The sequence below is a fragment of the Gekko japonicus genome, unplaced genomic scaffold (assembly GCF_001447785.1).
Source record: "Gekko japonicus isolate JY-2015 unplaced genomic scaffold, Gekko_japonicus_V1.1 scaffold360, whole genome shotgun sequence".
Classification (NCBI taxonomy): Eukaryota; Metazoa; Chordata; class Lepidosauria; order Squamata; family Gekkonidae; genus Gekko; species Gekko japonicus.
In genome coordinates this window covers 908,463-933,645 of record NW_015172015.1, presented here as the reverse complement: position 1 = coordinate 933,645, position 25,183 = coordinate 908,463, and the positions used below count along the sequence as shown (strand labels likewise).

The 25,183-nt window shown below is 43.2% G+C and overlaps 2 protein-coding genes across 2 annotated transcripts in view; one reads left to right on the top strand and one right to left on the bottom strand.

The window, feature by feature from the left end:
* The window catches only part of MBTD1 (mbt domain containing 1), an 82,653-nt gene extending 77,689 nt beyond the window's left edge, over positions 1-4,964 (bottom strand). The window contains exon 1 of the mRNA XM_015420363.1: positions 4,898-4,964. Coding sequence (XP_015275849.1) covers positions 4,898-4,918 — 21 coding nt within the window. The 5' untranslated portion in view covers positions 4,919-4,964. The remainder of the gene's footprint in view (positions 1-4,897) is intronic.
* A 609-nt stretch (positions 4,965-5,573) lies between these two features.
* On the top strand, positions 5,574-25,183 carry UTP18 (UTP18 small subunit processome component). The gene is made up of 14 exons (XM_015420358.1): positions 5,574-6,172; positions 6,530-6,660; positions 7,085-7,180; positions 7,915-7,994; positions 8,507-8,598; positions 9,633-9,758; positions 11,000-11,174; positions 13,364-13,464; positions 13,874-13,964; positions 16,067-16,190; positions 19,144-19,318; positions 21,180-21,322; positions 23,986-24,030; positions 24,847-25,183. The coding sequence occupies exons 1-13, from the start codon at positions 5,897-5,899 to the stop codon at positions 24,008-24,010; spliced, it is 1,635 nt and encodes a 544-aa protein (XP_015275844.1). The 5' UTR covers positions 5,574-5,896; the 3' UTR covers positions 24,011-24,030; positions 24,847-25,183.

The following is a 25,183-nucleotide window of genomic DNA, read 5'->3' as shown; positions in this document are numbered from 1 at the left end:
AAATGTTTATTTTATTTATTTATTTACATGAGACTTATATACCGCCCATAACCCCTAATGGGTCTCAGAGCAGTTTACAGACTTACTACTATATAGTAGTGATTAAACCTACCTAGGGCCACATTTCACAAGGGGAGGGACTCCCTATCAGCACCCTGTTGGCAGCGCATTCTCTCTCCGAATGTTGTTGTTGTCTCTGGCATCTTCCGGTTACCTGGTGACCTTCTTCCCTCTTCCGGCTGCAGCTTCCGGCTCACGTCCTTCCGGCTCCAGTCATGCTGCGCCGTGCTGCGTCCACTTCGCCTGCGTCCCGCGTCCTGCGTTCGCTCCACCTTCCGTCAGGTCTGGTCATCCGGAATTCAGCTGCCATTGTTGTTTTTAGCCACTGCTGTCTTTTACCTCCGTTGCTGCTGCCAACACTCCTGGCACGGAACCAGGAGGTGGGTGCCCCCTGCCACCTAGGGCAGGTACCCATTTATCTACTCGTTTTATTTACCTTTCGAACCGCTGGGTTGGCGGGAGCTGGGATGGGGGACGGGAGCTCACTCCGGCCGCGGTGGGAGGCTGTTCGCTACAGATGTTACAGCAGGCGTTATAACTGGATTTATGGAACTTAAATACCTTAGCGAAGTACGAGTATCAGGCTAGTACGTATATATGGGAGGAAACAGTCCTTCAGATATGTGGGTCAGCCCAAAAAGGGCTTTAAAAGTCACAAACAACACTCTAGGTTGGACTTTGAAGCAAACTATTCTAAGATAGACAAGATATATTCCCACAAGCCTGCCCAACAATAACCAGGTTACTATATTCTGAACCAGCTGAAATTTCCAGGGTAGCCCAACATAGAGTGTGTTACAGTAGCCCAAATACAAGGTTACAAGAGCATGGATCACCATGGCAGATCTGCTGTGTCTAAGAAAGGTGAGAGTTGGCTATCAGATGACGATGACAGAAAGCCTCTAAACCAATCTGTTCTTGGCCACTAAACCAACTTGCATTTCAAACAGCAGTGATAGGGCCATGAGCAGCCCCAAGCTCTTAACCTCCTCTGCAAATACAAACCCCACTCCATCCACTACAAGTAATCCCTTAATCAGCTTTTCTGACCAGCATCAGCTCTATCTTCAGCTTGTTCTGCCTTAGCCACCCAACCACAGACTCAATGCAGTGCTCAGAGCCATGAGGGATACATCTGGAGGCTTGGGTAAAGAAATGTAGAGGGGAGAGTCATCTGGATATTGATGGCATATGACCCCAGAGCTCCAGGTGATCTCATTTAGTGGCCTCATAAATGCTGAACAGCACAGGTACGAGAATATAACCCTATGGAATCCACAGGACAGATCCTCACTGATGTCCCTCCTGATGGCACCTGGTATTTTTGGCCACTGTGTAACAGAGTGTTGTTGGACTGGATGGGCCACTGGCCTGATCCAACACTGGCTTCTCTTATGTTCTTATCCAGAAGAAAGAATTATAATGTAAGGTTTTGTGTGGACCACCAAGTATTTTGTTAAATGCAGTTAAGTTGCTGAAGGACTCTTCCTTGTTGGCCTGCAACAGATTAACAGTGCAATCCACAGCAGAATTACACCCTTCTAAATCCACTGAAACCAATGATTTGGAAGGGTAACTTTATTTAGGATTGCAGTGTAATACAGCTACCTCTCTGCACCAGTTACCCATGGTTATAAGTACTGTATTTGTATGACATTATTTGGAACCACATGGACCTGATATTTTCCTTTCTTTAAAACTCAAAGTTTCACAAATCTAACAAGCATCTATAAGCCACATAAATGTACTTGTGGAAGGAGATAAGTTGTTTATTGTCTATTCTGGTGCATATGGGGAAATAAGGCCCTATTCCAAAGGTGCTTGCAATCTCGAGTTGAACAAGATAAAAAAGTTAGACAAAACAGACAAGGGGGGAATTGCGGTTTCAAACATTATCCCTTATAGGATTATGTAACTGTAGAGGTACATAAGAAAGTTCAAATCAACTGCATCATGGGGTTATCCATTTTGATCTGCTAGCCTTGAACTGCAACTGCAATATAAGCAAGAGTGCTAGCAAATATTATGCACGGTAGGGTGAGCTCCTGTCTAGTTCCAGCTCCTGCCAACCTAGCAGTTCGAAAGCAAGAAATTGCAAGTAGATAAATAGGTACCACTCTGGTGGGAAGGTAACAGCGTTCCGTGCACCTTGGTGTTTAGTCATGCTGGCCACATGACCATGGAAACGTCTTCGGACAGCGCTGGCTCTTCGGCTTTGAAACGGAGATGAGCACCGCAATCCTAGAGTTGGATTCGACTGGCTTTCGAGCAAGGGAACCTTTACCTTTACCTATGTTGCACTAGCACAGATTTCATACTGACCAAAAAGCTTTTAAGGTTCCACATAAAAAAAGCTGTTCTCCACTACTATCCTACCTCTTTCCTGCAGAATTCATCATTTTGTTCAATGACAAAAGACTACAGTGGGCAATGACAATCATTTTTAACGTAGCCTCACCGACCATTTATATTATGAAGCTGGCAGAACCCAGAGTTAGGTTCTGCATATCAGAGTTCTGCATGTCACAGAGGAGACTTCAACCTCCATCTGTACTAATTCCCCAAATTGCAGATCTGTTCCATGATCAGGCAACAGCAGCTCCATCTTACCTGGACTGAACTTCAGTTTATTGGCCCTCATCCAGCTTATTACCATTTCCTAACAGAGACATTGGTGAAAGAAACAAAGCTGGGTGTCATCTACACAATGACACCTCACTCCAAAATCCCAGATACCTTCTTCCCACAATTTTATGTAAATTTTAAAAAGCACAGGGAACAGAACTAAACTCTGCGAAACCCTATAGCACCAATCTGTAGTGTTGCAAAGCTATTTTCCGGCACTACCTTCTGGTACTGATCAGCATGATAGGAACTGCAACACTGAAGCATGGTGCTACCTACATCCACCTTGACCACGTGGTCCTGAAGAATGCCATAGCTGATGGTATCAAAAGTTGCTGAAAAGTTCCCAGACAATCAACAGCATTACACTCATGTCTCTCTCTGGGTGAAGACTGTCTATCAGAGCCACCAAGGCAGTTTCAGTTCCACAGTCAGTACCCAATCAAAATGGGTCTGTTCCATCCAAGAAGCTTGGAGTTCCCTAGCCACTACTTGCTCACATACCTTTCCTAAAATGTGGGTATTTGCTGCTGTGCAGTACTTAGTAATGGTCCTCTGGCTCAAAGGACAACTTCCACTGGGTTTGTTATGATGCTGGAAAGTACAATAAACAGATTTTAAACACAACTTTCTTCATGAATAGATTGAGAAAGGTCCCCTTTTTAATACTCTAGGATGAGTTCAATACATAATAGTAATGGTTATGGCCAAATTAACAGAGCAAATAAATTGATACAAGTGACAATGGCAGAAAGACATCTTCCTGAAACAATTACAGCAGAAAGGTAGGGCATGGCCAAGCCATGTGCAATTTGAACACTTCTCTGGAGCCTTGATAAAGCTCAGCATCCACAAAAATCAAAGCTACACTGTCCCAAATATTTTAACTATTTGTCAATCTCTTCCATAGCAAAACCAAACATTTTAAATGGCAGCCAAGATTTACATTTAGCAAAATGCATTAGAAAGGTTGCATGTAACAAAGTTCAGTGCATGAACCAAATTCAGCACTAAGAATCTCATTAGCAACCAAAATACAAAAAGGGTGCTGCAATATTACATGCATTTATGTACATATCTTAGCAGTCTATCCTTAAATGTCAGGGGTTACTTTAATTTTAAAAGGTCTTTCTACATAACCTGTTGAAAGCATTTTTAAATGAAGCCAGTCAAACATGACATATGAGAAATCTACAACATTCCTTTTCCTCCTGGATGTTTGCATGCACCAAAGCTGATTGTAGAGATCTCCATCATAAGTTTTAGGGAGATGATAGGAAAGATCACTGAGCAACAATGAGAAGAAGAAAACAACACTAGCTAAGCAACAGTACCATAGTCATAAGTTTCCACTTATCCTAAGAACTAGATTTTGAAACACGTTTCTCTACAATATTTGCAAAGCATTTCCTCTGCAGTCTCCAAACTCTACTTTCTACTTGCAAAGCTGGCACAACAGCAACTAAAGACCCCGAGAAAACATTACCGGTTTAGCGGTATTCTGCACATCCTCTTGCAAAGCGTTGTGTGAGGTTTGCTTAAGGTTTCGTGAGAACTAAAAGCAGCAGGAATACTTCTGTACGCCCACTCTGCACACGCTAACTTTTTGTGTACAAACCATAGCGGGGCACAACATTGAGGAGTACAGCAAAAGAAGCTCATCGACAAAGAAACTAGGAGGTCCCAGCACTGTCCACGAAATAACTCGGTGCGAGGGACAAGCACACAGATCACACAAAAAGGGAGCTTGGAATCACGTCAGAGAAAAGCATTAACGATAGTTCCCCTCATGCAAACACGAAGCAGGAGAACGTTTACTTGTCTCCACCACTTTTCATATGCTACAGCGGCAAAACTGGGGAAGGGATGGAGAGAAAGAAGGAAAGACACCGCTAGTTAAACTAAATGCCCTTGACTACTTAAACATCTCACTTGGCAATCGCTGCTTTTGTGGAACTCCCCCTCAGGCCAACATGCCAGCCAACTTCCCTCCCCCTCTGAAGCCAGAAGAGAGCTCAGGACCCAGCCTAGGCTCCCAGCTGCCAGAGAGCAGCCCAAGCGCGAAGCAGCCGAACCCTCTGCAGCATACAAGCGTCCCAGGTCAGGCAGTCTGGCCAATCCCAACCCCCCCGTTATTACAACAACAGCAACAGCAGCTTCTTCTTCCTCTCCCCCCCTTCCTCCCCGAGGGGAGTTACTCCGCTCTACTCACCAGGTCCTTTGTGTTTTCCATCAGGCCCTCATGGGCAGCGGATGCCTCCTACTGCTGCGGCTGCTGCTCTCCTCCCCCCTCCCACCCTCTAGGCTCAGCCCCCTCCCCCAGGCTCGCCCCCTTCCCTTGCTGAGGGGCAGGGCCAGGTTGGAGGAGGAAGAAAGTTCAGCCTCTCACTTTAATGAGGGAGAGAAAAGACATTCAACTCCTAGCCTCAGAATATCAACAATATTAGCATATCCGCACTGCGCACGCGCATACCGCCTCCGCCCACGGCGCGCTTTCATTGGCTTCCTCACTGTTTAGATCGTCCTCGCTCGCCGTACGGGGGTGGTTGGACTGAATTATGATACGGAAGAGCCGATAGAACTCCGGGGGGGGGGGGGGGTTTAAAGGGGGGGGTGTTTTTTAAAAAGTCGCCGCTATTGGTTCGACCCTTTGGACTCAACCGTTTAGGACCATCGTTCTGTTGTTTACGTTCGCTGAGGCCAAGTCGTATTTAGAAGCGTGTGTCGCTATGAAAAAACAGATCCATTTTCACCCCCACAATGTGAACGATGGAACAGTCCACCAAGAGAGCTTTTCTTATGAGGAAAAAAAATAAATCGAAAAATTGGGTCATGTGAACGGGAGGCGGGGCTGAAATCGAGTCACTTTAGGAATACCTCTCGACAAAGACGCAGTAAGGCCATAGAAGTAGAAAAGGTGCGCATCAGACGTTGTCTTCAGTTCCCGGATTCGTTTAGGACAGGAAAAAAAATAGGTGAAACACTCTCAGAGCTCTATGGCACCTTTTCCTAGTTCTCAACATCGATTGCTTCACACGTTTATTTTAGCCAGAGCACCCATGTTTCCTTTCCGTCAGTCCCCCGCCTTGGGTGGGGTGAATCTGTGCATCTCTATGGTCATTCGTGTGAAGGAGGGTTCTGGGTCACGTAAAGGGAGACGTAGAGAACAACTTGTTCCGCTTCCGCTTGGGAGTTCGCAAGCGAAGAAAGCATGGAAGTGGTTGACGCTACTCGCTCCGCTTTGCCGGCGAGGCGAAAGCGAGCGCGAAAAGAGCCCGAAGACGATGCGGTTCGCGGCGCTGTTGGCGAGGGTGACACCCGCGAGGCATCTGAAGATCTGATGGACAAATCTCGCCGATCTCGGCACTTGGCGCTTCTGGCAGAGAAGTCTGCAGCGGACCGTGGCCTGGAGGAGTTGGTGTTCGGGAACACTACTGAGGAGGGAGAGGACCTGCTTAGGCGGCTGGAAGGCCGCCCCTCTGCGCAGGTATTTGGTGGGCTCAGTTTGCCTCGCAGTCACCAGGGAATGGGGTGGTACCTGCGTACTTCTAACAGCCGAGAGTGGCAAGCAGGGATTCAACGAGTTACCCTTTCTCTGGGCGAGCAGATGCAGGGGTGGTGCCGAAGGTTTGTACCTGGGTTATTGAATTTCTCTATGTGTATGATGTAGATAAGAAACTTTGGTCTGCATAAAAATGTCAACAAGTAATTGTCAGAGGTTATATGTTTGAGCATAGGGACTCATATTTGTCAATTGTCAGAGGTTTCAGAATACATGCTGTTAAGTGAGATGCTGTTCAGTCTTCTTTTTAAAATGTACTTTATACATGTATATCTTTTATAGCGTCGTGAAGTGGTTAGTGGGAACCTACTTGAAGAGGAGTCCTGTGATTCAGAAACTGACAATGAAGCAGACAACTTTCTGCTACCTAAAAAACCAGCATGGGTGGATGAGGATGATGAAGCTGAGGAAGTGTAAGACATATTTATAATACATTTCATTGTGAATAGAGAAAGATTATCTAATGCTGCAGTTCTAAACAAGTATTGATTTGAGTGAGACATGCCAAGTTAACACGTTTGAGATTGTGATCTAGTTAACATTTTAAATTTGCCATATTAATTTGTTGTTATAGTTGCATGATTTTGTTAACTTGTATATTTTCTTAATACTTTTAAAAATAATTGTTTGGCAGCTGTCTTTCTAACACTCTGGAAATTACTTTAACTTTGCTGCTCAGAGAAACCCATGAAATTAATTGAAATTTAGGTAGCTGCTTAACAACATAATCCAATGTATGGTAAAATCTAACATACTCACTTACCTTAACTCTTAAACTGATTGGTTGAATGGTTTTGGAAAAGTTTGTAAATTTAGCATATGACTTAATTTTCCTAGAATTGACATGACTCATCGATATAGGAAAAATATGATGAAAAGTGATGCAGAAAGAAAACTTACTAAGGAGAAGCTTCAGAGAAGACTTCAAGAAGAGTAAGCTTTAGTAATAATATGCAGGAGGGTGAAATCTTGGGAACCTCTTTTACTTGAAGTATGGGGTCCAATATTTGGTTAAATACAAAAGCTATGTACTCTTTTCTTATAAGTTGGCCTACCCTGTGTTCTCCTCTGACTGGCAACGTGTACATTAATTCGCACTTGAGGATTTTTCAACCCAAATTTACTTATGCAATATAAAATCCCAAGACTACACAGTTTAGTATGGTAATAGAAGTGTCTTCTGCCCTGAAATCTAATTTAAGGAGAAAAGAAATTTCTGAAAGAAGTGTGATGCAAAAATGACCTGGTATGCAAATGCATTCTGAAATGATGCTAGTGTATGTATGTCTATATGTACATGTACTGTGCAAGAATTTTTATATATTTTGTCAGAATGGAAGATTTGGGGGCTGATGAGGTAGGGAGAGAGTTTCTACTGCATTATCTCACAGGTTTTCAATTAAGCAGCTGGCTTGAGCACTTGCATCACAGGTGGATGTGTATGAGTAGAGGGAATAAGGGGACAGGAAGGGAACGAATGACATTTTGTGTTCTGTGAACCACGTCCACTAGTCTCCTTTATTCTTGTTTCCTAATGCTTGTTCTCCCCCCCCCCTTAAATTTGAGAGACTTGGCTACTTTTCTATTAACAGCACATTTCTGATTACCTAAATGAATAACATTGCAGTATGTTTATTATAGATAACATGCAAAATTATCACTCTTAGATTTCAGAGTGCTATGGGAGCAACCCCTTCTTGGGCGCAGAGGTCTATGAAGAAGAAAAATAGAAAAACAAAAAATGAAGGTAAATAAGAGTGGCTTTCTGTGTTGTGAACCTAAGTGGAGAAGGTCATAGTTACCAAACAATAAGTTCCACTGAACTCATTGGGACTTATGAGTAAGTCCACATAAGGGTCAAGATGTATGTAGTACACAGCCCTGACCTAGATAGCCCAGGCAAGCCTGATCTTGGAAGCTAAGCAGGGCCGACCCTGGCAAGGATTTGGATGAGAGACTTCCAAGGAGTACCAAGGCTGGAGCACAGAGGCAGACAATAGCAGGTCACCTCTCTGAAACGTCCAAGCCATACTAGGGGTCACCAGAAGTCAACCATGACTTCCAGGTACACACACACACACAAATACACACAAAAAAAGATGTATGTAGTACACAGTGGAGATGTGTGGAATACACTGGTTAGTTTCTGTGTAAAGCTTTTAACTTTTGACTGTCATTTCTCACAAATATGACTGCACTCTGTTACTTTTACGTGTAGGTAAAACAATAAATGTAGTAATCTAAATAATTGTCTTTAAGATGACAGTGAAGAGGACGAAGATGCTGATCTGCTACGTAAGACAGGCAATTTCGTGACCACATCTGAGTCTTTACCAAGAGGTATTTTACAGGTAAAATATTCTGCTTTGTTTTCATGCACATTGGAGTCAGTATCTGTGGTAAAGACACCATGACAAAGAGAAGTCTGTGCATGACAAGTACAAACAATGTGTTTCTGTTCTTGCATCTCCCCCCCCCCCCCCCCTCTGGTTGCACATATAGTGTGACTGTAAGCTCCTGAATTTGGAAACTCTAGACGCGTTCCAGTTCACTATGATACCAAATGGCTTGTGCAAAGACGAGTTTGCTTTGGCATCAGTAAACCCAGATTCTGAACCATGGATCCCAGTTTAGAGTTTTGGTTCATTCAGGCTCCCGCATTCAAATGCCATGGTGAATTTGAGTATGATTCAAGGCTTCCCACACCCCAAGCAAGGAGACTACTCAACCACTGCAATAAGCTGTGTCTATACCTATCATGGGTAAACTCCTGTTTGTTGTGATTTATGAAGCAGCTGCTTTAGCTGTAAGAAAAATAACATACCTTATAAGGGGTATTGAGAGCGTTTTCATATATTGAATATACTAACAAGTCAATCTAACACATGATGAACTAGTTAAGCGAGCTTTCTAAAAACGAGAATCATTATGTGAATCTAGAAATTCCAGGTTGCAATTTATAAATGGCATGCTGAACATGTTACTTAAATAATAGTGGTTTTAGGCAATAAATTTACAAATAGCTTTGTGCACTAGGGTCAACAATACATTCTGGAAATTCCAAATACAGAAAGGTCTATACAAGTGTGTGCTTCTGTTTTAAGATATTGTCTTTCCAAATAACTGATTTTATATGTGGTAAATAAATTACATCGAATCTGCCAGAACAGAAGGCTTCATATTCCCTGTGAATGAGTGTGTCACTGGTATTATGTAAGTAGCAGGTTTGCTACAATATATATAATTAGTATAAATTAGTTTTGAAGTTCATTTTTCTGTGAATTCATAAATTATGCAGCTCCACACTGACTGTATGCATGCATATTCTGCCTTTTGTTTATTTTATATCGTTGCTATATTTATGGCTCACCATTCTCTATTTTAGATGAAAAAGTGCTTGCATGCTAATAATGACCGTCTATCAGATGCAAAACTGACAACTGTGCAGTTCCATCACTCTGCTCAAATTGTTATGACAGCTGGGATTGATCAGACTGTATCGCTGTTTCAGGTAAGAAGTTAATGAATACATCATTTTTATGTTTGGACATTCTAGGTGATTTTAATTTTTATAACTACATTGTTTTATATTACTGTGTGGCTTTAAAATTACATAGTATGTGATTGTTTCTGGTTTGCTTTTTTCTTGTTCTTGTTGGTTCAGAAATATTTGGCTATAATACTTATACGCATGGAGTGAAATCAATATGTGAGATATCAAACTTCACTACAGACATCAATCCAGAATTTGAACACCCTAAATAGGCCCTTATTGATGCCTTATGTTAACAGTTTAGAGAATCCCAATTCTAGGAAGGCTTTCACTCTGCTAAGATATGATGTGCTGCCTACTGCAGTAAGGTAAAGGTAAAGGTTCCCTTGCTCGAAAGCCAGTCGAATCCGACTCTAGGGTTGTGGTGCTCATCTCCGTTTCAAAGCCGAAGAGCCAGCGCTGTCCGAAGACGTTTCCGTGGTCATGTGGCCGGCAGTACTGGAAGGCAAATATAAGAAGACACCTTTAGAAGAATGCCTATGCCCATGTGGGGATGGGAGTGTGGAGACATTAAGCCATGTAATTTTTGACTGTAAAATCTATAAGCAGATTCAGGAGGCATTGGTAGTACCAGTAATTTCTAGTTTCCCAGGGAAAGATCAAAAAAGTCTCCTAAAAATGCTTGCTGATAGAAACGGAGATGTCACCTTCAAAATTGCTAAGTATGGTTGAGTGGCAATTAAGCTGAGGAAAATATGGATAAGTCATGCTAGTTGATATTTTAGAGATGGTTTTATAAGTAATTTAAGTTATATCACTTAATATTTTAGGTTATTAGTGGTTTATTTATGTATTTTACAAATATTATATTCCTGTATAGGGAACAGAAATGTTTTAAGTTTGGGGCTTTACTTCTTTTACTGTGTACTGGTCAATGACTGTAATACATTTACTTACTTATCTATATGCATGGAGTGAAATCAGTATGTGAGATATCAAACTTCACTACAGACATCAATCCAGAATGCTTGCAAGTGGGTCTTGCCCACTGTCTGAAATGGAAGCAAAATGGTCTTGTGAAATACCAGTCCATGCATAGGCTCTGGGATGCAGTCTTTAGTGGGGAAGGGAGGTCTGTGCATGTGCTTATTGAAAGGCTTTGGTATTTACATTGATGTCAAGCCGGTATTTGCTCTTATGTTTATTTTTTAGACCTCTTAGAAATGAAGTAACAAGTAAAAACATTTCTTTTTTAAAAGGTGGATGGTAAAACTAATCCAAAGATACAAAGTATCTATTTGGAAGGCTTTCCAGTCTACAAGGCACGTTTCAGTGCAGATGGAGAGCAGGTTATAGCCACTAGTATACGTGAAAAGCTGTTCTATATATATGATATGATGGGTGGAAAGATTATTCCTGTAAACCATATCAGAGGTAAGGTTTTAACCACTTTTTACATTTTTTACACACTTTTAAACATATACAAGTGTTGTCTGTCAATAAGGGACAAGAATATAGGGCTTTCCCCCCTGAACTAGACAGAAAAGCCTTGGCAAATATTTTGAACTATGCTTGTCTGCTTTTACTAGAAAAATACTTGGTTGAGTGCTTTTGTTAAATCAGTCATGTATCATACTTGACAATTAAAACCATACTAACTTGTACAAATGACTTCAGAAACAATGACAATCTGTTTTCCTCTCCTGGAATCTGAGACACCATTGAGCAGCCCTCCTCTATCTATGTCTGGATATGAAGTTGGCGCAGCTGGCTGAATAGGATAATTTAAAATAGGGCTCTAGGAGGGGACCCAAAACCAGGCAGCAGAACTTAGCAACTGTTGTTCACTTTGCACATTCAGACCAGCTCTTCTAAATAGGCTAGGGGAAACATGATGGAACTTTCCTAATAGCCTGATCCAGAGGCACACATTTCCAACAAATGTAGTTACTGCGTGAGTGCCCGTTATACCTCACAAGTATCTAGACTGAATGCATGAGGAGAAGTGAGTTCATCTGAGTACATCAGGCATATTCCTCCATAGTCCCATTGTAAATGTTTATCCCCCCCACACACACCATTAAGTACAATAGGTTAGGTGTTCGGGGCAGGGCAGTGCTGGGGTGCAGATGGCAGTAGACTCAGAGTGATATGAACCTCAAAGAGGTTGAGGTATGCAAAGCCTTGGAACAGAATTGGTGGCAGGGGCCAGCAACTAGCAGCCCAAAGAAACTGGCCAAGGTGTTCTGCATTTTGAAATAAAGAGAAGCGGTGACAGGGGTCACAGTGGGAGAGGGCATAATATAACTGTTCCATCAGTTGGCAGGCAAAGCTTTAACTTTGGTTGAGAGAGGATATGGAAAATAGGCAAAATCACAGGCATTTCCATTTGTTTCCCTTTTAAATTTAATTTAGAATTTAAGTCTGTGTCATTCTGCCACTGCCCCCCTCAAATGAATGGGCTGTAGCAGGGACAACTGAGATTAACTCCCTTGGCATGCATACAGTAAGCTCTCCCGACATGCAGTAAGCTAGAATTGAGGAATGGTAAACTTTGGATAAGGGAGGAAGAGGAAATGGCAATGGTTTTTCTTTCTTCTATCCAAAGAATGCTGCCTGAGCCTAGCCAATTGCAGAGCTATCCAGCTGAGACGGCTGTCACCCTACCGTTTAAAGTGGTGGCAGTGGGAGCAAAAGTAGCAACTCACATACCCATCCTCTGTTAGCCTGGAGTTGTAATGCAGGAAGGGAGATGGATGTATGACAGGAGTACATTTGCCCAGTGTTTGGAAATAGATGGGCCCACTGCAGCAGTCAACAATCTGAAGCTAAGAGGTGTTGGATGGGAGATCATGTGCAAGAGCAGGATATGTATATCATAGTTCTTGTAAAAGTGGTTATGAGGTCAACCTGTTCATTGACTAGGACTGCACAGAAGAAGAAAAATTATTACTGTTATTGTAGCATGGTAGAAGACCTCTCACATGTGTTTGTGAAGTGCCATCAAGTTGCAGCTGACACGGTGAACCCAGCAAGGGGCTTTCAAGGCAAGTGATAAGTAGAGGTGGTTTGCCATTGCCTTCCTCTGCAGAGTCTTCCTTGGTGGTCTCCTTCCAATTGCCGACCCTGCTTAGTTTCTGAGATCTGATGAGATTGGGCTATATCATGTCACCTTCGCTCCCCACATGAACTCTCATAAGGAAGGGATAATTGGTCTTTCGTATATTTGGACCTGTGGCACCTGTAATAGAAGAAAGAAGGCATCAGTGTTCAAACAGTCAAGTACATACTGTGTGTTGAAAAATCAGTGAAAGGGGGAAAGTAACCAAAATAACCATGTGCATACAAATAGAGAAAGCATAAGCCTGATTCACTTGCCGTAATGTGCTATATACCACCTTTTTTGATCGTTAGTCACTTTGGCAATTAGAGGGTCTGCTAAATCCGACCTTTTCTGTAAACCACTCTTGTAGGAAACAATAGACATGCCCCCAGGTTAACACACAACTTTTCTTACAACAGGTGGCTGAGTCTATAATAAATTACTTGCTATCTTTGCTTTTGGAAAACAACTGTTGGAGCTAAGTAACATGGTACAGTAATTTAATTTTTTCTCCTTTCAGGTTTAGAGGAGAAATTTGTCAGAAAATTTGAAGTATCTCCAGATGGATCATTCCTTCTGATTTCTGGGCTGTCAGGATATCAGCATTTAGTATCAATGAAGGTAAAACCGCTGCTTGAATGTTTAGAAAAGAAGGTTGGTTCAAATTGTAGTTCAATTTTACTGGAAAACTAGCTCATTATTTTTAATATCACCTGTGGTTGATAGTGACATTTTAAAGACTAAAATGGTAAATTAAACATTCTGCATGCTAGTTTTTCCCAATGAGTATATCTGGTTGAATGGTCAGTTCATGATTTGTGGAATTTCTTTACAGATTTTCAGTTTAAAATGATGCCAGTGACTTATAATCTATTTGCTTCATACATTTTGAGTTTTCTGTTGTAAATGTATTTGTTTAATGGAAAACTTATGATGGAAACTATAGAATGGCATTTTCCCAAGACAGACCAGGCTTCTTTCATTTAAGTATCCTGTGAATAATTGGACTGATATTGCATATGTATCCTAGACAAAAGAGTTTGTTGGCAGCATGAAAATAAATGGGAGAGCTATTGCATCATCTTTTTCTCCAGATGGCAGTAAAATCTACACACATTCTGGTGAGTCTTTCAGTCTTGAAGATTTGCAGAATCATTGTATGAAACCATGTGTTTTTCAGAGAATTGTTTAATTTGACCTCTATTGCTGTTGTTTATGGGCTGCTTTAAAAACCAGCAAATAAAAGCCTAACTGTTAACATCTAAAACAATACAATAAAGTTCACAACTCAATGCAGACTTCTCATAAAACAGCTGAACACCAGTATGGTTTTGATGATATATTAACATATATAGGTCTGTGCCAAGTCACAGCTGACTTAACACTGACCCTGCAAGGTTTTCACGGCAAAAGTTATTCAAAGGTGATTTGCTATTGCCTGCCTCTGTGTAGCAACCTTGGACCATTGGTGGTCTCCTATCCAATTACTAACCTGGCCTGACCCTTTATAGCTTCCGAGATCTGATTAGACAGGACTAGCCTGGGCCATCCAGTCAGGACAAAAACTAGTGTACCTATTTATTTATTATTTCAATTTGTACCCTGCCTTGCCACAGAACTGGCTGAAGGCGGCTAACAACATTAAAAACACTAAAACAATAAATACATTAAAATACAATGGAGTATAAATACAACTGCCTAAACAGTTGAACAGTTCTGATGATGATGATGATGGCGGCATACAGTGTACAAACAGAGGCAATAACCAACTGATGTTTCATGCGGGCCGAGATTTATTCTGGCAGTGCATTCGTCAGTGGAGCATTCACCAGTGGCCCACTCATCAGTGGCGGCTCCTAATCGAAAGCCTGGTGGAAGAGCTCCGTTTTGCAGGCCCTGTGGAACTGTAGAAGGTCCCGCAGGGCCCCGATGTTATCCGGGAGCTCATTCCAGCGTGGAGCCGCCACTAAAAAGGCCCTGGCTCTAGTAGCAGCCAACTTGACGTCTTTCGGGCCCGGAAGAGTCAGGCGGTGCTGTGTTCCTGACCTCAGTGCTCTCTGGAGCACATGTGGGGAAAGACGGTCCCTCAAGTACGCAGGCCCCTGACTAGGGCTTTAAAGGTCAAAAACAGCACCTTGAAACTGATCCGGTAAGCTATTGGCAGCCAGTGCAGTGCCTTCAACACAGGTTGGATGTGGTCTTGAATAGAGAGAACCATCAACAGCCTGGCCACTGCATTTTGCACTAGTTGCAGCTTCTGGATCTGAGACAAGGGCAGCCCCATGTAGAGAGCGTTACAGTAGTCTAATCTTGAGGTGACCCTAGCATGAATCACTGTTGCCAGGTCATCGCGTTCGAGGAAGGGAACTAACTGCTTAATCAGCCGCAGATGGTAAAAGGCTGCTTTGGCAGTGGCTGCTACCTGGGCCTCCATTGTTAAGGTGGCATCCAGGAGCACTTCCAAACTCCTAACCCTCTGAGCTGGCACCAATGGCGCCCCATTGAAGGTCGGGAGTGAGGTCCCTATCCCCGGTCCGCTCCGACTCAGGCATAGGATCTCCGTCTTCGTTGAATTCAATTTCAATCGACTCAGTCTAAACCAGCTTGCCACGTCACAAAGTGCCCGATCCAGGTCATCTGGGGTACAGTCGGAATGACTGCCCAACAACAGATATAGCTGGGTGTCATCTGCATATTGATGGCGCCCTAGCCTATGCCTCCAGGTAATCTGGGCGAGGGGGCTCATGTAGATGTTAAATAGCATCAGGGACAGTGCTGCCCCTTGAGGAACCCCGCAGGCCAGCTCTGGGATGTCTGCTCCCCTAACGCCACCCTCTGTCCCCGACCTTGGAGAAAGGAGAGAAGCCATGGCAAGGCAAGCCCCTGAATCCCAGTGTTGGCGAGGCGGTGGATCAGTAGCTGATGGTCGATGGTGTCAAATGCCGCCGACAGATCTAACAGCAATAGCCATAAGCTCTGTCATCCATAAAGCTCTGCAACTTATTTTACCAAACTAAACTAGTAGCAGTCCCTGCGATCAGATCATAATTTAAGGTTTAATTTAAAATTTACAAGATTATAGTTGAAATTTAAAATCTTAGGCTGGGAGAGGCAGCTTTTTCTTGTTCTGCAGACTGTTTTTAGAGCCAGCATTGTAGTTTGATGTCTAAGTGGTGCTTAGTGTTATTTTTATTAACATCTTCCTTATGTGTATGTCTACTAGATGAAGGTGAAGTCTTCATATGGGATGTGAAAAGTAGACGGTGTTTGAACAGGTTTACTGATGAAGGTTGTCTGCGTGGTACATCCATTGCAGTCTCAAAAAATGGCCAATATGTGGCTTGTGGGTAAGTGAAAATAAAATCAGCAGACACATTTTTGAATTGTGCAGGCAGATATCTAGCATATAGTATGTTGTGGATGCTGGAGTTGTTGCCAGTTGATGTCAAGGGTAGCCAGACTAGAGGCTCTAGCAAGGACAAATTCAGAGAAGGGGAAAAGTAGAAATAGTTTATTGTGCTGTCTTGGATTACCTAGCAGAAAAACTAAAATGAATAATAGTGATTTCTTTGTTTACATTCTAGGCTTTTAAAAAATATTGAAGACATCTTTTTTAAGTAGTCGTTGATAGGCATAGAGAGCTCTTGTGATTTGAAGGCAGTCTGATAAGTGAAATTTTAAGCACCCCTTCACAAACGGATGGATAATTTTAACCCAGACCCATTTTGTGAAGCTGTTTTGTAGCTAGCTTTGGTTAACTCCAGTATTATAAAAATGGAACTACAGACTTCTGAGTGGGGCAGTCACTGTCCTGAACATGACTTATTTGTTTAAAATATTTATAAATCTCCACAGGTGCCAAGGACAGTTAACAACTGTCCAGGACAGTAGTGTAAGGATCAGGGATGTTGCCATGTTTCCCTTCCCCCAACAGTCTCGTTGGAGTCTGGGAAAGTTTGAGAGCAATCCTAAGCAAGTCTACTCAGAATCCTACTCAGGTTTAATCAATGTGCCTTACTCCTAGGAAAGTGTTTTTAGGATTGCACTGAAAATTCCCTTGGTTCATATCCCACATGGACCAATAACTAGAGGTGTGCATTCAGGAAAAACCAAACGGAGTAAATACTAAAAAAATACCTTATCGGTATTTTTCAGGTATTTACCAAACCAAATCAGATTATCTAATCTGTATTCGACTACCGATATAGCTGAGCCCAAAAACTGATTTTTGTCCCCCCTGGCTTTTCTTCGGGTGTATTCAGCTATACAAAGAGCCAGCCCCAGCCGAGGTGGCACAGAGCTGCAAGCTCAGCACCACACCTGCTGATCCTCTCTGGGAGCTGCAAGAGAGGATCAGCAAGGCAGCATGGAGCTCATAGCTTGTGCTGTCTCGGCTGGGGCTGGCTGGCTCACAAAGGAGCCAGTCCTGCAGGAAGAACTCTCCCCACAGGCTTGGCTGGGGCTCTGCTGGGCTTACCTAGTTGAAGCTGGACTGCCCAACAGAGCCCACAAAGGAGCTGATCTTCCCACAGCCTCTGCTGGGCTGCCCAGTTGAAACCAGACTGCCCAGCAGAGCCCTCCCAGGAGCTGATCTTGCAGGGAGAACTCTCCCCAAGGCCATCAGAAAGGTAGGAGGGGATCTGAGCTCTTCCTCTTTTCTGCTGGCAGCGGCTCCCTGAGGCCAGCAAAATGGAGGGGGGGGATGAGATCTTCCCTCCCCCCTTTCTGTTGGTAGCGGCTCCCCGAGGCCGGCAGAATGGAAGGGGGGGGGAGACCTAAAATCTTCCCTTTCTCCTTTCTGCCAGCGACAGCTCCCGGAAACCAGCAGAATGGAAGGGGGGAGATATCTGAGATCTCTCCTGGCAGCAGCTTCCTGAGGCCAGCCAAATGGAGGTGGGGGAGATCTTCTCCCTCCTTTCTGCTGGCAGTGGTTCCCGGAGGCTAGCAGAATGGGGGGGGGGGATCTGAGATCTTCCCTCCCTCCTTTCTGCTTGCAGGGTGCCCAGCTGAGCCTGCAGAGAGAGTTCTCCCTGCAGGATCAGCTCCTTTGCAGGAACTCAGGTGACAGCTCCATGCCACCTGGGCTGGGGCTGGCTCCTATTTGTTTAAACTGAGCTGCTAAGAAGAGCCAGCCCAGGATTGCACAGGGTGGCGCGAACTGAGAGCTGACAATCTGCGTGTGCGGGGAAGGTCTCCTCTGGCACACGCAGACCTGGCTTGAGCCCACTAGCCAAAGTGGCGTGGAGCTGTCAGCTCTTGCTGCCCTGTGTGATCCTGAGCTGGCTCCTCTTTGCAGATCTCCAAGCCAGGTCTGAGTGTGGTGGGGAGAGACCTCCCTTCCACATGCACATCCTGGCGTCAGCTTCTCCTGTTCAGCAGTTTAAATTGCCAGGCAGGAGAAGCAAGCATCCAAGCCAGTTCTGCATGTGAGGGAGAGAGATCACCCCTGCACGCAGATCCTGGGGCCAGCTCCTGCCCAGCAGACAGGTTAAACTGCCAGTCAGGAAAAGCCTCCAAGCCAGGTCTGCGTGCAATGCGGAGAGACACCCCCCTGCACGCTGATACCATACTAATATTGGGATTTGGGAATATCGGGAAATGCCAATATTTCTTGGGTTCAGTATACCCAAACCCGAAAAATACCAGGTGGTGGTGATTTTTTTTTGCACACCCCTATAACCACACAGGTTGGGAGGCTGCATGGGGTTGGGGGAGTGGGGCAAAATTTCCCACTTCTCCCTTATCCATCAACTTGAAGACTTCTTGCCACTTATGCTAACAGAGTTAACACCTGCAATGGGTGGGAGTCCCAGGTTTACCTGAGGTAGTTGACACATATAATGAGATAAAAAACTGAAGTGTCAATTCTGTGAGTCCCTGTTCAGCAATTTATGCGGGAGTCTGCAACTGAAGTTCTTTTGCTAAATGACAGTGACTTCCAGGTCAGTAAGAGTGTGTTCTAGGAAACTGAAATGTTTTCCAGCTGCCTTCTAAATATTTCAGTTTTTACTGGCAGGTTTGTGTTCTCTCTGGAATGTGTGTAGAAGTGTGTTCTGATAATGATTAATAATATTGAAACCACTTTATTAGCATATGTAGGTCTGCAAGCTTAACTTAGTTTCATTAAGACTTATATTTTTTTATTATGTAACTTATAGTTATGCGGAAAAGTTGCCTCTTGGTGCATAAGAATGCACAGTACTTCCAGATAAGTCATGGATGTGCGTGTGAGTGTACTGGTGACTTGTTTCCATTGTGCTTCGATATTGCTTATGGACTGTGAACTGTTCTTCCTTCTAGTTCCAGTTCTGGGGTTGTGAATGTGTATGCCCATGATGACTGTCTCAGCAAAATCAATCCTAAACCTCTGAAAGCTATAATGAATCTGGTCACAGCTGTTACATCACTGTCCTTCAGTCCCACCTCAGAAATACTGGCAATTGCTTCCAGAAAAACTGATGATGCAGTGAAGCTGGTAAGAGGGTTGTTTCCTTTAAGTGAAGGAATAACTACATTAAATACATAATGTAAGCTATACTTGGGTCTTTAAGCAGTTCTGTGCAGAAAACATACCGAATATGTAGCCCTGTTTTATAAGGCAGACAGTTCAAGTGATTGTTACGTGGATGAGTACTGGCCTTGTAATCTAATCTGCATACCCTAGAATTTAGGCAAAGTTTACTTCCTTTTTCTTGAGTCAGACTTTAGCTAACTTAGTTAAAATTTTAGTCCAGTGGCACCTTAAAAGACCAACAAAGTTTTATTTAAGGTACAAGCTTTTGTGTGCATGCAGACTTCTCCAGATGCAATGAAATGGAAATTACCAGTCCGTATGTATAGGTAGAGGGTGAGCAGCAAATTAGTATACAGCATAATGAAGGTCTCCACATTCCAAAGGATGCTAGATTTCAGAAGCACAAATCAGTGAGCAAGAAGGGTTATGTTTCCTTGCCTACAATGGATCTGAACCTTCAGCTACCTTACCAGCATATTAACCCCAGAAACGAAAGGTCGACTTTTGGGAGTTCCCTTTTCAGAACGCTGGTGTTTCTGCAATATGGGGAAGATAGGTACCTTGGCTCATCTAGTTATCGAATGTTCCAATTTCAGTGAGGAGAGACAGAGATGGATTACCTCAATACTTGAGAATAAATGAGCTCACAAATATTAATCAGAGCCTTTCTTTTCTTTTACAAGATAAGGAGCCATATATCACCAGGTTGCTGGCATCCTATCTTTTAGCAACCCAGTTTAAAATTTAAAAACTTTTGTGACTGGAGTGAGATTCCCCCCCCCCCCATATGAGATTAGACTGAAAGCTGTGGCCAAAAGAGCTGCTGTATCATAGAAGGAAAGGAAAAGTAAGAAGGCCTCCACGTTTGAAAGGAGATGGATGGAGCATAAAATCAGGGTCTCAGTTAATTACTCTCAGCATTCAACAATTAAGAAGGGTACATCTGCCCATCAATCACTATGCCCCCCCTGAATTAAACCCAAACAAATGGTGACCATATAAACTAAGCTTGTTATTCCAGTTTGGTCCATGCATCTGTCAGACAACTTTAATATGTTGTATACTAATTTGCTGCTCACCCTCTACCTATATGTATGGACTGATAACTTCCATTTCAATGTATCTGGAGAAGTGTACATGCACACAAAAGCTTATACCTTGAATAAAACTGTGTTGGTCTTAAAGGTGCCACTGGACTCGAACTTTTTTCTGCTGCTTCAGACCAATACAGCTACCCACCTGAATCTATCTAGTTAAACTTTGGTATGCTGTAAGATGAGGCCAGCTAGTTTAAATAATAAAGGTGGTGTTCTCTTGGCACCTTGATGCACATTCATATTGCCTTCCTCCAAATTGAAAATTCTCTTGCTTTTTTCCTCACTTCCTGCCTATAGCATACAGCCCACCCTGGGCCCATGCTCTGTAAGTTTTAACACAGCTACATTTGGCTACTCCAATTTAGGGGTTTTCTTCCCACAATATCCTGTTCCTTGTCCTCCAGTGCTTATAGAGCACCCTGTTGATACATGTCTCTAGCATGTATTTTTGCAGACCATTCTGGAGTTTTTAAAATGGCTTGTTATGTAGTTCAGGGAGCTGGAATCAGAATAGCCACAATGACTTGATAAACATGCTGAAGGTCTTTGCTTAGCAGGTTTCTAGGACTGAAACCATAGTCAGGATAGTAGTAGTAAAAAATTGATGTGTTGAAGGACCTTTTACAGTTCTTGAATTAGAATGCAAGCATTTGATGACAACAAAGTACACTTCTGTTCATCATCCCTTCATTTATGTTATTGCTTTGTTCCACTCTTCTTAACAGGTCCACATTCCTTCCCTTACGGTATTCTCAAATTTTCCTCTGTTCGAAAGAAAAGTAATATACTTGGCTCAATCCATGGACTTCTCACCCAGAAGTGGATTTTTTTCTATTGCAAATGACAAAGGCAAAGCTTTATTGTATAGGTACGTCTTGAATTAAACAAATAGAATTGTAATTGTACTCTTACCTTATTGCTTCCAGGATGTTGTTTAGTACATTAAAAGCTTTGTTAACTAGCATCTATGGGGAATGGGGGTTGTTGGTTTACTGAATATGCTTGTTAACAAAGTGTTTGCCCTATGGCAAAAGGACAGCAGCAGCAACCAAACAGCAGCCATGCCTGGGACCTGGCTGGAACCCTCAGCCCACTCCACTGCTGCCTGCCCAGTGCTGCTGATGCTTGCCAGCAAGCCCTGCCAAGCAGCAACAAGAAGGCTGTCAGCACTGAGCAGGCTGTGGGTCCGGCCATATCTGCTGTCCAGTGAACACTGCTGCACTCTTGCTACTGCTGGGCAGGCAGCAGTGGTCCCAGGCATGCTGTTAGCGGAGCTGTCCAGTGAACTGAATGCTGGTCAAACTAATTATATTTATGTCCCATTTTTAGACAGTTGTACCCCAAAGGCACTTGCATCAGTTGTGAGACACTACGGCATGCTATTAGCGTTAATTTCTGAAATTTGATATTTTAGTGTCAGACTTTGCTTTCTGGGAGTCAGAGTCTGGAATGGACGCACCCTTCAGCATCCTCCTTTTTTTAATACACGCCATACCTGTCTCAGCAAAGGGGGGAGGGAGGTTACAACACCCTTAGCCCTCTTTTCTCAACCTTTGGTCCACCCTCTGATTGCTAGCTGTGGCCGAGCCTGTCTTCCCAGATGGCTTTGGAGTCCTATCCAATAATGGCCCACCTGGAGGTAGGGCCACCCCAGGCTCTCACTCCAGTTCCTGGGTCAATGGACCTCAGTGCTCCCCTCCCTTATTGTCCTCGCCTGACCTGAGGCTTCAAAACAACCTCCTGCAGGCTAGTGCAGCTCCCAGGAAGTAATCATCCCCTCCCCTGCCTGACTCCAGGCCCTTCCTGTGGCTCCTGCCCCTAGCCCACTGCAGCCCACTTGGCCAGTGATGGCCATGTCAACCTGGCCAGCAGTCCCTGGATGTGCTGATAAGACTTCCTCCCCCAGGCTGCTCCTGGCAAGTGAGTGCCTCAGCGCACTCTGCCTACCTCTCTCTGGCTATGTTCACTGCTGACACAGTCCTCTAGTGCTCTTCTGTTGGGCCATAGAGGTGTAGGAAGGGATCTTCTTGCCCCGCCAACTACAGTTGCCAGGTCCCTTTTGCCCACCGGAGGGAGGAGACGTTCCAGGAGTGGGAAGTGACGTCATCCCCCCGAAACAGTGGCGTCACACGCAGTGTGCCTGCATCACCTGGAAGTGATGATAAAATTGGCATCAAACCATAGAATTTTGCCCAAAATCCAGAGCATCACCCCGATGTCGCTGACGTGCCGATGTCACTTCCAGGTGATGCAGGCATGTCACGTGAAATGTCATTGTTGGGGAGGGGATTCCCTCCTGCTGGCCAGCGGCAGGCAGGAGCCCACAAAATTGAGAGATCCCCTGCCCCCGCGGGGCAAATGGCAACCCTATCGACAACTTTACTGCACCTGTCCAACCTGGTCCTGGCACAGATGGTTGTGGGGGGTTCCTCTGGCCCTGACATCACCACAGCCTCCTGGGTGGCCCCCAGAACTGTGGGTAAGTGCAAGGAGGTTTTGCCAGCCCTGGACATTTAGGTTTCAATCTATCCATAATAAAACAGTTTTTAATTAGCCTGCATGAAATTTTTTATCTCCATTAATGAAAACATTCTTCTTTTCTTTAAAATATGTATGCCCCACCTTTTTGTCAATAGGCCTTCAAGGCTTTATCCTACCAATTGTTTTGTGAGCATGAGATTATTCTTCTGGAATGCCATTAGAATTTGTTTTGAGCAGGTGTAAAATGGTAGAGGGAAAATATTCCTAGTAAAAAATTTCCTAAGGGAATCAGATTTGGATGTAACCGGCACCATAATATATCTTCTCTTAGTCTGCATAATTCTTTAAATCTGAAATTATATATGTAGTTTAACACAGTACAAGAGGAAAAGCAAATTCTAAGCCTGTTAGTAATTTGTTCAGTTTGGGAGCATTAAACATACTTAAATCTAATCCACTAAAATTAATGGGATGAACAGACCAATGCTATTCAGAATTAAGGTAAAAGTTTCCCTTGCTCAAAAGCCAGTTGGATCCGACTCTAGGGGGTGATGCTCATCTCCGTTTCCAAGCAAAGAGCCAGCGCTGTCTGAAGACTTCCCCGTGGTCATGTGGCCAGCATGACTAAACGCCGAGGTGCACGGAACGCTGTTACCTTCCCACTGAAGTGGTACCTATTTATCTACTTGCAATTTCTTACTTTCGAACTGCTAGGTTGGCAGTAGTATTCAGAGTTAGTATTTTTAAATCCAATAAAATCAGCTCATATAATGCTCATAAGATCGGCTTCATGTTACACCCATTTTGTAAATTCACTGTAAAAACTACTATCATTATACCTGAGGCTTGTACATACTACTTTGTGCCCTTTTTGAGAAAACAGTATTGTTTCTGGCTAGCCTAATAGATGGTAAATAATTATGTATAAAAGTTCAGCAAAAAGCTTGATACTACTGAGATCTAGCCTTTTCAGATAAACTGGTTCATAGCAGTTCAGAGTGGGAATAGCTCTCAAGCTATGAAATGTTTAACTCTGTTTTAACATTACAGGTTGCAACACTACTCAGACTTCTAAGCTGTCTACTTTAGAATAAGGTAACTTATCTATCAACAAAACAGGGATACCATTGGGGAATTGCTGGCTACGTAACTTAACTTTTCTTGTCCCCAAAATCTCAGCCATTTTATCAATATCCAGATGTTTCACCTGTCCAGCTAATTCCTGTGAAGTTGTATAAATCCACTGGTGTGGATTTTCTTAAATATGACTTTATAAATATGGCTCTATAAAAAGGCACCTCAACATTATTTCTTTATTTATATCCTGCCTTTTCCCCGATGGGGAGCCTAAGCAGCTTATATTGTGTTTTATCCTTACCACAACCCTGTGAGGCAGGTTAGGCAGAAAGTATGTAACTGGCCCACGGTAGAGTGGGGATTCGAAACTGGGTTTCCCAGATCCTAGTCGAACACTCGAACCACTACATCGTGCTTTCTGAGGTTGAAAGGAAAGAGAATTAGGGCTGCACCATAAATAGGAGGGGGGAAAGGAGGAACAAGGTGCAAGGGAGATCATTTTGCCCAGGGTGGGAGTTAGAGAAGTTTCTGATTGAGATCCCCTGACAAAGCTCATTGCAAAACACATTGAGATCTAAAATGCCTTGTTCTCCCTTTTTCCTTGTTTGTCCTTTTTCCCCTGAGATTTAAAGGGTAATTTCAATATTTATTTTATCCTGACTTTAATGGATTTTAGTGCATCTTAATTTAACTTTCCTTTCACTAGGCATTCAGTGTTAAGATGTTTTAATACAGTGCTGATGCATCATTGTTCTTAAACTTTAGTCATAAAAAGACATATTGTAGGATGCAGTGTTTTTCACATGTGCTGACATTGTGCTTTTCTATTTACAGATGCTGTAATCTGTGGTTTTAAGAATGTGGATGTATTTCATTGCTTTGTTCAGGTTTTATATGCAATAATTGTATATGTAATAATACACAACTAATGATAACATTACAAACTGGTCTCCAGCCTTTTCCCATTATGTCACCAATGTAATATTGAAAAAAACACACACACTGCATAGGAATAAGGGCTAATCTACACATACAGAGAAATCGTGCTGCAAGCCTTTAGGTCCACTAACAATGCAGAAAAGCCTAGGGAGAAAACAAAAATGATAATGTGGAAAAATGAGCTGTAGCCTGTTTCTGACATTCTATATAAGCAGGGTTTTGGATTTTTACT